The sequence below is a fragment of the Columba livia genome, chromosome 7 (assembly GCF_036013475.1).
Source record: "Columba livia isolate bColLiv1 breed racing homer chromosome 7, bColLiv1.pat.W.v2, whole genome shotgun sequence".
Classification (NCBI taxonomy): domain Eukaryota; kingdom Metazoa; phylum Chordata; class Aves; order Columbiformes; family Columbidae; genus Columba; species Columba livia.
The window spans coordinates 10,494,042-10,509,009 of NC_088608.1; the positions used below are offsets into that span (position 1 = coordinate 10,494,042).

Here is a 14,968-nt window from a genome sequence, read left to right on the forward strand (position 1 = left end):
TTTTCTTCCTCCCTCCCCTTCTGTGCTAAGTGCTTCTGAAAATACACAGTCGTGAGCCATGCCAGAGGGGAAAAGGCATTTGATGTGCTGGGATCTGTGGAGGAGGAGAGGAGGCACAGGCTTTGCTGCGGCTCATCTGGGACCTCTGCTGGAAGCCTCCTCTGCTCCCCCAAAATTTCCTCATGCTTGCTGGGGCCAGAGACCACCAGACCTTTCGGCTGTGGGTTGTCTCTACAGTTAGAGAGCAAGGCAGAGGGAAAAGGACTTAAGGGGAAAAAAATCCATAGGCATGTTTTATTTTTCTTAACAATCTAGTTTTGTCCTCTGTGGAGTGTGTTGCAGGGATTTCCCAGCCCCCTGGGTGATGCCTTACAGACTCTTGAGGGCTCCTGCACATGCCAGCCCTGGCTTGTCCCTCTGCCTAAAGTGACTCAGTCCGTGTCACTCCTGCCCAGGTCTCTGAGCTGTCTCAGGTGATCACCCTCGCTGCCTCCGCAAAAGGCAGGGGGTCTGCAGGAGCTCTGGTGAGAGTATTGCTGAGAAAAGTGGTGATCTTATCAGTAGTTTGAAGCTTACAGTTGTATGTTCAATGTATCCTCACCTTTGCTGTTCATCACAATTTTCTCAGCTAATTCCGGTGATGAGATTGCTGTCTTTGAGCACAGCAGTTATTTGGAAGCAATAGTTTCAGGGTTTTACCCACATTTTGTACATAGCAGTTTTTCTGCATTGTTTAGCCTAGTAAAAAAAATAAATTTATCTTCTATAGTAAAATATGATATTTTAAAAATTGATGTAGCTCCAAATTTGAAACAAATATTTAAAAAGGTGACATTTTTCATGAGGCAAAGCATAACATATCACTTTGGGTTAACCGTGACTGTTTGCATAACATTTTGTTGCAGCACTAACATTTGAAAGCAACGAATAACATGTATCCAATTCTAAAGTAGCACTGTTAAAATGAGGTTTCAAAATAAACACTTGGAGACACTCGCAGGTGTTTTACACTGCTATTTAGTGGGAAGCAAGACAAGTAGGCAGTGAGTTTCCATTTGGGCAAAAAAATTGTTCTGCTGGGAATCACATCACCAGCTGCTTACCCTCTGCCAGGAAGCCCTGAAATGATCCCGTCAAAGCCAGCGGGAGGTGAATTTAAGTGCATGGTGTTTTGCCTAAACCAGAGGCGATATTGCATCACACCAGAGTGCATTGTGTTCCTGCTGTGCCGGCTTGTTGGTCCCCGAGGTGGTTTGTGGTGAGGCTGGGGTGGGAAGCAGCGAAGGGAAATGCTGCCCGGCACCACTGCGCGGTGCTCACGGACCTTCTCTCTCCTCTGCTTTTAGCCTGTGAAGATGGATATAAGCTGGAAAACGACACCTGTGTGAGGTATGGTGACCGTTCTGCCCTTCTACCCCATCGTCCTTCTTAATGTTGCTGTGATGACCTATCAGCACAACTGAGCCACTGAAACTCCTTCTTGTTTTCTGTTACCAGCTGCCCCTTTGGTTTAGGTGGATTCAACTGTGGAAACCGTAAGTACTGAGTTTTGTTTCTTTTGAATTCCACAGTGTCAGAAATGGGAAATTTGAAACAAGTAATTGCAAATTACTGTGCCTAAAATACAGTAGTTACATGCCACTCTTGTCAGTGTGGGGTTTTTCTTCTTAATTTCTATTGAAAATTACTTTGTTGACCTCCTTTGACAAAGTTGACTTCATATTATCTCCTAAGGATAGGCAATCTTCTTTCTCTGTATACTCTGTCGTGATAGCACATATAGAGGGCGCTCTTGAAGCGAAATATTTGGAGTTGAATCCATGAAATATTGTTCGAATTATTCTGATCTATTGGTGAAGGGAATCCATCCCTGAGGGAAACAAGAGCTTGTTTTCCTTCAGCAGATCACAAACTCCATCCATTTCACTTGAAAATTTAAGGCAGTATTGCTTACAGAGGGAGAGAAGATGGGAAATCAACAGTTAATCCCTTTGCATGAGGACTGTGGATGTGTTCACATCAGTATTTACAACCACATCGCTGTTTCTAAGTGAGTCTCTGTCTTTCTCCTCTGTAGCGTATCAGCTCATCACTGTGGTGATCGCGGCTGCAGGAGGGGGACTTCTGCTTATCATGGGCATAGCACTGATTGTCACCTGCTGCCGGTAGGTACTGCCACCAGCCCTGGCTTGTGTGGCGTCTTTTCACTGGGTTACACCACACTTAGTGCTCCACACATGAACCCTGAAGGACCAAAACATAGGTGAAAGCATGGGGTAGCTAAGCGAGTAGGTTAATCAGAGATTCTAAAGTATTATGTTGTGCTTTCGTTTGGGACATATAGTTTTTTTTCCAGCAACCAGGCTAAAAAAAGGGACTCGGTGTCTCTTAAGGATGCGCCTGACAATCATGTCTTCTAAGGATGGAGAGGCAAAGGAGTCTTTCCCTCTCAGAGCTGTAAGGCAGCCAGGGAGCAGCCTCCAAAACTGCAGGCTAAATAGAAAGGAGAAGTTTAGGCAACAGGAGGGGTTACTGGCCATTGCTGAAGTCATGTTTGAGTGTATTTAAGGCTATTTTCATTTTCCTTTATGGACAAGTCCTGCATGTGCTCTCACTCTGTGTGTCTCTCCCTCTCAGATGAGCACACACACATGTACACATGTAGTTCCCATACCAGCATGTAGTTTCAGACTAGAGGCAAGAAGTGCTGCTGAGAAAGCTCTAATTTATGATTTATAAATCCTGAAAAGGGCTGCCTTGTGGTAACACCCTCTGCCCTGGGTTCTAACCCCAAATCTAGGACTTCAAAGCTCTCTGACTAAAGTCAGCAGCTGGATTTATCAGTAATGTAGCTGTGGTTGTGGTTGGGTCGGCACAGAGGTGTGCACTTCTTCCCACGTGTCTTGAACCAGGGGCATGCCAGCAAGCCCCGGACAGGACATGTGATGGCAACTATACCTCCAGGCTCCAGAGTGCAGATCTGTGCAGGGAAAGACTGACTCCTGGCTTTTGGCAGGTTATGTGACATCCTGGAAGGTACTTTGCTTTGAAGTGGAAGTGTTGCCAAAGTCTGCTCATACGACTCAGTAGTCATGTAGGGGCATTTGGTCTCATTCAGACAGGCAGCTTGCAGGTCTTCCTTCTTAGGAATTAACATAGTGCCCAAAAGCGCTATAATTATGTACTTGGAGACTTGAATAACATGGGGGCTCCCATACATTTTTCTTTCTTCCTAGATTTCCATTACTTTTGCATTTACTCATGTGAACACATGCACCTTTAAAAGGCAATGGGCATAAGTTGGAACAGAAGAGGTTCAAAGTGAATGTAGGGTAAAAACTCGTACACCAAGAGGACAGTAAGGCAGTGGAACATGTTGCTCAGAGATGTTATGCCATCTCCATCCTTGGAGATTTCAAATCCCACCAGGTAATGCCCTGGGTAGCATGATCTGTCCTCATATCTGATTTTGCCTTGGAGAAGAAGATTGGACTATGGCCCTTTTGAAGTGATTTTGTTCCCAGTTAAGGTTCATAACATGAAATAAATCTCCTGAAATCAAATCAGAAATGCATACAAGATTGCAGGGTAAGCTGTATGTTTTAACTTTCCTTCATTCTTCTATAAACAGGAAGAATAAAAATGACATAAGTAAACTCATTTTCAAGAGTGGAGATTTCCAGATGTCACCATATGCTGAATATCCGAAGAACCCACGGGCACAGGAATGGGGCAGAGAGACCATCGAGATGCAGGAGAATGGAAGCACCAAGAACCTGTTGCAGATGACAGATGTGTATTATTCGGTATCTATCTATAGCTTAGCTATTAACCTTTTGTGCCTTCTACAGCAAAGACACATTACTGCATAAAAGGATTGTACAGTCCTGGTCTTAGACATGAAAGTTCCTCAACTGAGTTTCCCCAGAAGATTCACTTAAGAAAAGGAAAGAGAAAAGAAGGTCAGATCACTTTGTATTTGACATATAATTCAAGTGGCTGTGTTGGGAGAGTAGGTAACTATGGTTAATGGGGAGAGAAGTGCTCCCAAGTAATACTCAAAGCAGGACACTAACTCTGATTTTCTAGAAGAGTTTCCTTTAAGTATGGCTCTGTGACGACATCATTTTCATGAGAGTTGTTTCGATTCCTGAGCTCATCAGCACAATTCTCTTGGATTAAAAATTAACTGTGCACTTATACTGCACGTGGTGGAGTCAGTTAGGTAAACTTCAAGTCTGCTAATTGGCAAGATGTCGAAACTAGATTGCATCAGAACAATCAGAATAATCCCTTCAGGCAATGCATAACTCCTTCCGGGTCATGGACATCATTAGTGATCATGTTGTTCCTGCTAGCTACTGAAATAACTGCTGGGAAAGGTGGTAAGGCTGTCCCTGAAAGGGGATTTGAGTGTGAGAATAAGACGCTTTTCTTTTTTGTTTTTTTGCTAATACAGCCAACTGGACTGAGAAATCCTGAACTGGAAAGAAATGGACTTTATCCTCCCTACACTGGTTTGCCTGGATCTCGACATTCATGCATCTACCCTGGACAATACAATCCATCCTTCATTAGTGATGAAACCAGAAGAAGAGACTATTTTTAGTGGGGAGTGGAGAGGGAGCAGAAGATCAACACAATTTTGTGGCCCTTGATCCCCAGGTACAATCTGTCTCCTGGGTGGTTCCGCCCACATCAATCTGACTCTTCCCATTTAACAGGAAGGACTTTGAACTCCACGCCGAGCATTGCTGTCCTGAGGAACAGTTACACTTGCTGAGCAGCAGGAAGAAGGAGGAGGGAATGACTCAAGATGCACATCACTGAAAGACCCAGATGGAAGTTAACTCATGTACTCCGGATTTGTTCTGTGCTGCTTTTTCCACTCTTTACGCTACATGGCAAGCATGGATCAGCACAGACAGATGAACTGTGCCCAGCACTCTGCGTTGAATACCACTAGGGAGTGTTTTGTTTACAGATCATGCTCACTGTTGACTGTGCTTGTTGTCTTAGCCAGCCTTCATGCAAAGACTCACTGTGTAACTCCTTTGGTAGGGCAAGTTTGTCTACTTATTCCACTGCTGCATTGCTTTCTGTTTCGTACATGACAGGCAAGCTAGCTCGTCCTCTGGCCCTCATGTTCTTACTGGTAGAAGTTCTCCAGATGGCTGGGTCCTTGCTGAAGCCTGGCGCCTGACAATGTTGGCTGAATTCGTGGGCTGATTGTCTCCAAGGAGTACAGGAAAGTTAGTCATTCCACTGCAATTCTAACTGAAAAAGACACAGTTGATCCTATGGGCCACTTTGAAAACTTCCTGTACATAGGGAAGAGTCCAAGTACATTGTTGTTTTGTCAGACAGAATTGTTCAGAAGTGATGTCACTACATGCCGTCATAGTGCTTCCATGTAGGATCTTTTGGGGCTCTGTTTCCCTGCAGGGTTTTAAATGCCTGTAGAAACAGAAATATCATTTTAAATGGTTGCTCACAGGAAAGAAAAACATGAGCTGGGAATTCAGCGTGCTCTTTACAAAGAATCTGTGAAGGAGCAATAATGCTATAGCCCTGGTTGAGCAGGTGGAACCTGAATTCTGGGCACTGCAGGTGGGACATAGTTTTCAAGCCTCCACAGCCCCCATTGACTTCAGTTGGTGCTGTGGAGGCTTTTGATATGTTGGAAAATGAGGCTCGCTGCAGTCAGTTCCATTTAAGGGACAGAAAAACATGATGCCTTCAGTTGTATCACAACAAAGATCACTTATGTTGAATGGTTTTGCTTTCTTCCATCATAGTTTCGATTCATTCAAACCAGATAGGTTTCCTCACCTAGGTATGTTATTTCATATTAATCACTGTGGCAAAAGGTGAAGAATGTAAGATATTACATTTCTCACCAAAGATTAGATTAAAAGCTCATGGACTGTATCCTGATCTGAACTGGGTGTTGAAAGAGATCTTGTTAATGAAGCATATTTACCACTTATGTGGTACACCTACGGCTGTGTGAACCTGAGTCATCCAAACCCCGTCCAGATACGGATCCTTCCCGTGCATGTGACTGTGCTTTTAATTCAAGGTGGCTGCTTGTGTGAGGATAAACCAATAGCACAATTCCTTAGCCATTAACCCACCATCTCTGTAGTGCACACCTAAGCTAATTTCACCGAAGGGCACATACCGTCCAATATTCCCTTCTCCCTTGCAGTGCTCAGAAAGAGACACTGCCTACAAGCAAGTTCATAAGGTAGGCTGCCGAGGACAGTGTGGTTTGCACTTACATGATTTTATGGTGACGATACATGCAAGTTCATGTCTGTCTGATCCATAATCAACCTTGCAGGTGGTAGTACACAGCTTATCTTAACTGCAGGGAGGGAATGAATGGATGCTTGTGGAAAGTACAGCTGCCAAAGGAGCTATATTTAAGGAGAACTCTAGCTACAGTATCCAAAATAGTCTAACAGGTAAACTAGGTGTTCCCTGCCAGGCTGATCAGTGTTTCTAGTCCGTGAATGATGTTCTTCTCCCTTTTGTCTTTTGTTAGCAGCCAATATCTTAATTACACAGGATCCATTGGATGATGTGAACTAGGGCCCTGACTCTGCTGTGCCATGGGGTCCTTCAAAGAGGACATTGGCAGGGTCACTTCTGTGCATGTGAGTTGCCTCTGTTTTTGAGAGTGCCTGGGACAGAAGAAATGGCCTTCCCCATGGGACAGAGGAGGATTTTGTCTGTGTTACAGGAAAAAAAAAAACAAATGGGGGTATCTGGCATTCATGCTAAATGTAAATCCAAAGCATATAGACGAGCACTGGGATCTGCCTCTATTTGCTAAAGCAGATTAGCAAAAAGGAAGGGTATCCCAGCAATGGTGATAGGATTTAACCACGTGCCAGTGTTTCATCAGATAGGGAGGAGTTTAGGCACATGTTTATAGGCAAATGCATTTAATTGCTTGGTTAGTTCAAGGACTGGGAAATGTTCCTACGTGTGCCAAGTACAAATGACAAAGTAGGAAATACTAACTCACAATTGCAGATAAATCCTTCTATACAAAGAGTAACAGGGATTGTATGAACAAATTTCCTGGTCTGTATCTCACAGCAAATTGTGGATCACAAGGGATTTGAATGGAAATCAGATAGGACTATTTGTAATTGAGATTACATGAAAGTTTGCAAGTAATTAATTTTCATTTCTTAATGATCTTCAAATTCTTCTTAATGCTATATCTGAAGTGAAAGAGTCTCCGTTAACTCGGGAGGATTTTCTTGGACTTTGCCAAATGAGAAAACTTTATTACAGTGAAATTTTCTCTCTGCTAGAGCACATAAACTTTGGGAGATTTCTTATAAGAATGTGTCTATTGCATCCTGACCTTTCTGTTAGCTTTGGCAAGAAGAGGGTCATGGAGCCAATGCAGGAGGAGAAGGGTCTCTTCTGACCTGCAGCACCTTCTCTGGGTGTCCGAGGAGGCCCCGCTCAGCAGGCAGGAGAGGACTTTGGCAGATGTCAGCGCCGGGGTGAGCAGAGGTGTTTTCCCACAGGGTGCTGCAGGAAGTCTCTGCGGAGCTGGCAGATATAGCCCGGGCTGCTTCAGACCCTGTGGCCTCCACCAGCCCAGCCGTTCCCTGGGCTGTGATGCTTCCATCTTCACAGCAGAAAGTCTGGCTGCTGTGCCGTGTGTTTTGACATAACTCATGACAGTTATTTTACAGTAGTTATTTACAGCCACATCCCAGCAGCGATGGGCTTGGCCAGCCTTGGCACAGATGTGACCTGTTTCTGTGCAGCTTTTCTCTTCAAGCTTCCACCAAGGTCTGCTGCTGTCTCTGCCATAAACTCAGCACTCTCTGGGAGTGGAGTGGGGTTTATCGCTCCTGTCAGATGTGAGAGGTGTCTTCACGTGCCCTCAAGCCCACTTTCAAATGCAGATGCCTCTCTGTTCAGTACCTAACTCCCTATAGCATGTCTAAATAAATGCAGCTTATTTCTCAGGCTATTTAGATTACTTCTGGCTCCCCCAAATTGAAAATTTTGATCATACTGTATGTTTTTGCTGAGGGGAATTGCTCTCTACTGCCCAAGAGGATAAGATAGAAGTGGCATGTTTCTTGTAAGGAGGATGCAAGTGGTTCAGCCGGACGTGGGGAAAGGAAGAAAAACTACACTAGCACTGCACTGAAATTTGCTCTTGCTCTTGGCTGCTGTGGAAAGATAGGGCAGCAGTCGTCAAGGGCCCACGGGCAGTTGTGTGGGTGTATTTTTTATCAACTTTGGAGAAAAAGTGCTAATTCTGTTGCTTGACAGGAAAATATATGGGAGGCGCATGTTTGCTGCAGTGGTGTTCTGCTGATTGTGCTGACAAAAGCCCCTCACCCACAGAAGTACCCCCGGCAGTCAGCCCAGGAGAGACAGTCCCAGCAAACAGAGCAGAAAAACGCTGATTTGAGGGGTCAGTCAAAGGGACATTTGTATGTGCAGATTTCCAGTGCTGCTGCTTATCCTGGCCAGCTGCACTGCAAGAATCAGGGGGCTCTTGCACACTGTTGAAACCTCACAGCACCAGATTAGGTTATATGGGGAAAGAGCAAGACGGGCATTTGGATGCCCTCTGCCCTCAGCATTTAAAGCATTGGGTGACACAGCAGCAATGAACCTCATTGCTGCTGTAGCATTTCCAGTAAGTGCCACTGTCACAGTCATGTATTGAGTCATCCCTTGTGACCAGTCTTTTAAAATGTGTTTGCCTCCGCACTGAGCACTAGTAAAATGCTTTTAAGATAGCAATAAATAGGAGTTAGAGAGAGGTGTTTGTTGTTGCAAAATTGTTTGTTCCGTTACTGGTAAAGGTTGTTTGTCGTGAGGGGAGCGAGCAGCAGGGCAGTTTGGACATTGCTGCAGGCACACCAAGAGCTTCCCCAGGACTTGTCTCTAACGCTGGTCACTGGTCATATCTCTTCCAAATCCAGCTGGACTTCTCATTCCCTCACAGTGATGTTTAATCTTTAGTTTTCTTCATTAAATTAACAAGAATGGATGCATTTTACTTAAATGCTCTTCCTATGCTGACTTATGTTTTTTCCTCTTTGCACACAAAGGTCCTAATCTAGCATCTATTATAGTGACCAGGGTAACTCTCACATGGACTGTAATGAAGTTTTTTATAGGCCTGAATTATTCCACCACCAGGGTCACCAGTGTGTAGTACATGCTCTGTGTTCTGCCTATTTCTGTGATAGTGTTGCTGGCTTTCCATGTTGCATTTATTTTTTAAAAGTATCTGTATTACTGGAGCAGGATCTGTATTATGTGGGATTGAACAAAACAGGTCCAAGAAGAGAATGAATGTGAATTTTGTGAAGTTGTTTTACTGATCAGCCAACCTGCTATTGTGTAAGATCTTCTAGGGACATAGAGGTGCTTTCTGCAGTCGCAGATAAGAACTACTCATCAGTTCACTCTTACTTTTCATTCAGAAATGGAGCAAGATCTCCCAGTTTTGAAAGGGGTATGAACTGTGTGCGTGTAAGATTGTGGAAGCTTTGCAAGGTGTATTTAATTCTTTGTTCCCTTGAACTGTTGCAATTGAAAAGCGGGACAGAAATCCATGAAAGAGTAAAAATTAAAAAAAAAAAAAAAAGAAGAATGGAAGGTGCTTACTTGTTTTGCAGAAGTAAACATCTAAAGCGATTGTGGCTTCTGTACTGTAAGGTGGTATATGGGATGACACCTCCTCTGTGTCTAGTTTGTGTTGCATGAGTGCGAAATCCTTGTTGAGGGAAAACCTAGAGAGGGTGTCTGATGTTCCTCAAACGTAGTAGGTAAATGCTAAGTACCATGGTCTTTATTCTGGTAAAATGCTAGAAGGGATGAGAGTCTTGCCTAGGTTAATGACTGCAGCAGGCAGCCTCCAGATCTGCAAAATCCTATATGGAAAAGTAATGTGAAATACAGTAAAACGTGAACACTTCTCTTGAACAATTCCCCTGACATAAAAGGTCTCCAATAAAAACAAACCAACCAACCAAAAAAAAAACCAAACCCAAACAAAAACCAAAACAAAAACCCCAACAAACAAATAAAAACCAAACAACACATAAACAAAACCAAACCAAACTAAAGCAACAAAGAACCCCCACAAAACAAAACCAAACAAAAACCCAGAAAAAATATTAAATAGTTTCCTTTTTTTAAAGGAAATTCTGTTAAGCTCAGTCATTTGTTTTAAGCCCTGTTAAATTCTATAGGACTTTCCCCTAACAGAAGGTCAAACCTGGTGTGTAAAATCATAATGGTTTGTTTGAGCAGCTTTCAGAATTGCAGTAGTAAAGCTCACCTCTTGTGAGCTCTATTTAAAAGGTAAATTTACAGCATTTGTTTGTGCTTCTTTTATCAACCTGGATGTAAACCTGCTTTATGTTCTTGACGTTGCCGTGTTTCCTTCCCTGTATCACTCAATGTTTGCTTCCCAGTTGCTGGGGTTCTGAGGACATTTTTCAAACCAGTATTATTTAAAGTTGTATCATTTTTCAGCCTCCACTAATTATACAGTACTGTAGTAGCAAAATATAATTTTTAAGGATTGGATTATTTTTATACCTGCATCCAATATTATTAAATCTGGCGTTCTAGTCAGTATTATAAAAGAATACATTAAAACTATGAATGTTACTCTGTCTCAGCTTCTTTATTGTGTTTAGCTTTCCCTGTATAGAGATGCATACGCAATTTTAGATGATTTTAATGATAATTAGAAATCTAATCTATAAAATAAGAAACTTTATAGTTCTGGTTGTGCTCAGTGATTCAATAACTAAAATGAAAAGCACAGGGAAAATGCATATCTTCTGTTATTTGTGCTAAATGAACTTCTGCTCACATTAAATACAAATTCTGGTATTTATTTCAGTAGCATTAAGCAACCCGAAGTTTAAAAATTGCATCAATTTCCTGCTGGAAATGCAAGAGAGTTGGTGAAGTTGTGTTTTTGCGTGTGCGAGTGCATGTTGGGAGGGGATGAAGGGCTTGGTGCAGCAGGGCTGTTTGCGAGGGCAGGGGACTGGACCTGACCACAGTGAGATCCATCCTACCTTGTTACGTGCCAACAGGAACATCCAAGTGTCTCTCAGAGGAAGAAGGAGGGTACCTTGGATCCAGATGAACCCAGTGTCCAGCACAGGTGGCTGGACAGAGGCGTGATGTGGAAGAATATCTGGAGGAATGGCAGGTACGTTTATGTGAGACAATCTTTTCCTGTGTTGCTCCAAAGGAGTGCAACACTCAACTGCGACAGCAATCGGTGGGGCTAAGGTGAAATTCATCTGCCCTACCAAAAATTAGGTGGCTAGTTTGAACCCATGTCTCCTGCAATAGCCATGAAAAGAGACAGAAGGTAGCTCACCCCATGATAAGGTATCCCTCACCCATGACAGAAGTGTCAAAAGACCCCGCATTAGATAGCTGCCTAGATGAAGTGAGTGCCACTTGCAGAGAAATGGTCACTCTACAACATATTTCTCAGGATGTCCTGAAATTTTAGTCTACTTTCTATGATGATATAGTATAGAATTGTGTTATATGCCTGCTCTTGTCTAGTAAGACCCTGGTGAGAAAATAAAGCAGAGAGTAACCTGGTTAAATCCTGAGGTTGTGTTAATTTGCAAGAGCAGGACTGTTACAGTGCCTCAGTTTTATTACTGATACTATTACCAGTGGTTCTGTTTTCTTAGTGACATTGACATCTTTTAAGGAAATTGGCAGTGCAAAAGGACTGGTCACAGCATTGCCATGAGACTAGGTAAAAAATCTTTGCAGTTATGGGCAATCACATGATTTAGTAGTCCTGCCCACTTCAGATTTGCATACCAGTGCTTCTGAGACCATGGAATGCATCCATAGTATGTGTCCTCAACCATCTTGGGAACCACCTGAAAAGAAGGCAAAGTGCATCTGCTTTCCCTGAATCTGGGTGCATCTGTATGTATAGCACTTTGATTTAGACTTTCTGGAGGATTTTCTTAAAACTTTTAGCTAATTACAACATATATTTCTACTTGTGTATGTAATATGCAATGGATGAACCAAATTTATGAGATAGCAAAACGTATAGAAGTCCAGTAAGGAACAGGATTGAAAAAATACACATGAAGAATTCAGCTGATACACATGATGAGCTATAAAAAGATGTTTGCTCCTACTTTAACGTGTCTTCTGGCAGCAGGACTGCCCCTTGATTGCATGCAATTTGCAGTTAAATGGGCTGTGCAGGACTATGCGCCTTCTAATAGATAAGCAGGGCGTTTTACCTTTGTTACTTCTTTTTCCTGCCATAAAAAAGAACATAAAGAAAAGAGAACAACTACTGTGTTTGTTACTAAATATAACACACTTTTTATTCCATTATAATAATTTATCAGTGTTCTTGATAGCCGTATCCGAGCTTTGACGCACAACAGTTTGGTTTTACAGCTTCTGGGAAGTTATTTAGTTATTTCTGCAAGGGATTTCTCTGTAATACTTCAAATGACATCACAACTACTGTGGTTGTGCAAGTCTGTCTGAACTAACGGTCAGCTATCTGGTCTAGCTATGTGCTTAATAACATCACTAATAATTACATTAGAGTCCCTGATGTTTCACTGACATCTGTTCTCCTCTTTTCGTAATTCTGTATTTCTGTTCTAAACCATCAAATCTCTATTACTAATTCCCCAACAAATTGACAAGTAATGGGGCACAATACAGCCTGTCACCCCTCTTCTCTCCGGGGAAAACCACCGGTGTCTCACAAAATCAACAGTGAAGAGTAAGTAGAGATTAAAATATCTGGTATATGAAGGTGTATTTCTGTTCAGCACATTATTTCCTGGAGGAACTGGTGCCTTTTGCATTGCAGAAGATTTGCACTTCTCAAAGCTGTGATGGTGATAAACAGGAACAATCAGGTAAGAATGGAAGTGAACTCTAAAATTATGGTTAATACACTCGCTCCTGATGTGCATTCACTGTAAATAACAGTTTTAATGTACAAGACTGCATCCTCAACCAGTGTAGCCAGCAAAGCTGCACCACTTACACCTGCCGAAGACCTGACCCTTGTTTTTCGTAGTGCTCTGGGAAGTTCTCTCGGTCCTACACACTCACTTCACAGCCAACAGGGAGGTTTTAAGACCTAGATTAGTCTAGTTGCACCTTGAGGCAGCATTGGAAAATTGGGATGTATCATGATGACTGAAGAGTCTAGATGTGGGAGATGAACATCACCAGAGGACCAGTGGCACAGAGCTCTGCCAAACACCTTCCACAGACAGGTTTGTTCTCCTCCAGACACCAATTCCAGCTGAAGCACGTGCTGTGGCTCCCCAAATGGCTGGTGTCCAGGGGTGCTGGGTGTCCCTGGAGGCTCACAGCAGTCTGCTCAGGACTAAAATTCTGTATTCGCGCAAGACTTCAGGCTTAGTTCTTGGGTGTATTGTGTGAGGCGAAGCTGACAGGGCAGTAGTGACCTGGGGCAGAGGGTGGATGCTGTCCAGGCAGAGACAGACAGGGCTTTGGTGACACCTCCCAGGCATTCCCTTCCCTATTTCTGTCAGCTCCCTGTCAAAGAGGAATTTTAAGGAGGGGCTCAGAGGAACTGAATGGGCTGGCATGGGTGACTGGCATGGGAGTGAGCAGCAACAGGGGCAGGAGCTGGATCCAGCATGGGCTGGAGGGGTGGCTGGAGGTTGAGGGGGGCTGTGAGAACCTCCAGCACACCCCAGGCCACCCCAGGTCTGGCTCTGGCTCTGGCCCTGGCCCTGGCCACCTCTCAGGCTGGTTCTCTGGGTGAAGACAGTGGGGCAGAACCTGGATGGCATATTGAGATGCCAATACCAACCTCCCACCACACACAATGACCCTGGTGACCATGCAGGGTGTCCATCATGGGGCTCCCTTGGGAGCCAGGACCAGGCTGCCATGGGGCAGGGCAGGTGCTGCTGGCGGGTCACTGTGGGAACTGGGTATACGTGTGGAGAACAGGCTGCACTGGAGGGGCTTTAAAGCCTGAGGGACAAAGGAAGATGCAGCCAAAACACCCCATGGTTTGGCTCAGCACACTGGCAGGGTGCAGAGGGATGAGGCTGGCAGAGAGGCACCAAACCATTTTTGCTGTCCATAAATCCACCGATGTTTCCTGGTTTGGTGCAAGGTAACAATTTATGACAACTCTAAGCCCAAGAGTGACTTGAATAATACTTCTGGTCTCTCCCACCCTCCTACATAAATGAAGAGCCACCCTCCGAATATATGAGATTAGTACACAAGACTGCATATCTTGCTTTTGAAACAGCACATCAAACAAAGGCAGGTGAAGGAAGGGGAGAGGCATTTAACACACAGAGCTGTTACTTTGCGTTCAGAAATGTGTTCATGACCTCCCAGTGTTGCTCGCAGCAGAGTTTGCCAGCGGAGACCAGCTCCACAGCCATTAGAAGTGGCTTTGCAGGGGATACGCTGATGGGTTGCTCATCCTTCTTGTCCGTGTCTGATAATGATAGGGTAACCTGTGTTTATTTCACAGAAAGACTTCGCTGGCAGTTGTGGCAGCATCCAGGGTCACCCAGACCTTCAAAATGAGAGAAATGACACCTTTGCCTGAAAAAGAGGAATGCAATACCACCATGGGGCCTTCCTATTTCTAATGGTCTCCAGCAGTGCATTTTATTGGAGCACAAAGCAGAACAAACACAGTGATCAGCTAGAGAACTTGTGCAGGTGAGACAGCTTTTTTCCCCATCCTGGTCTCTATCTAGCAATTTTCAGAGGCTTCCTGGGATACAATGTCAAAAAGTCTCGGTCTCCCACCTATTTTCCCTGTGTCACAGGTACGTTACCTGCTCTATGGTCTTCTGGGCTACTTCCCAGTTTTAGATCTGCTGTAGGCTCCCTGCCTGAGCCTGACCATCCCTGCTTCCAAATG

At 43.9% G+C, this 14,968-nt stretch overlaps 1 protein-coding gene across 3 annotated transcripts in view; it reads left to right on the plus strand.

Annotated features, from left to right (window-relative positions):
- The window catches only part of HEG1 (heart development protein with EGF like domains 1), a 54,167-nt gene extending 43,487 nt beyond the window's left edge, over nt 1-10,680 (plus strand). For all 3 annotated transcript variants that reach the window (XM_065070477.1, XM_005505090.4, XM_065070476.1), the window contains exons 19-23: nt 1,347-1,389; nt 1,498-1,535; nt 2,078-2,165; nt 3,632-3,806; nt 4,460-10,680. In XM_065070477.1, coding sequence (XP_064926549.1) covers nt 1,347-1,389; nt 1,498-1,535; nt 2,078-2,165; nt 3,632-3,806; nt 4,460-4,609 — 494 coding nt within the window. In that variant the 3' untranslated portion in view covers nt 4,610-10,680. The remainder of the gene's footprint in view (nt 1-1,346; nt 1,390-1,497; nt 1,536-2,077; nt 2,166-3,631; nt 3,807-4,459) is intronic.
- The last annotated feature ends 4,288 nt before the right edge of the window (nt 10,681-14,968 follow it).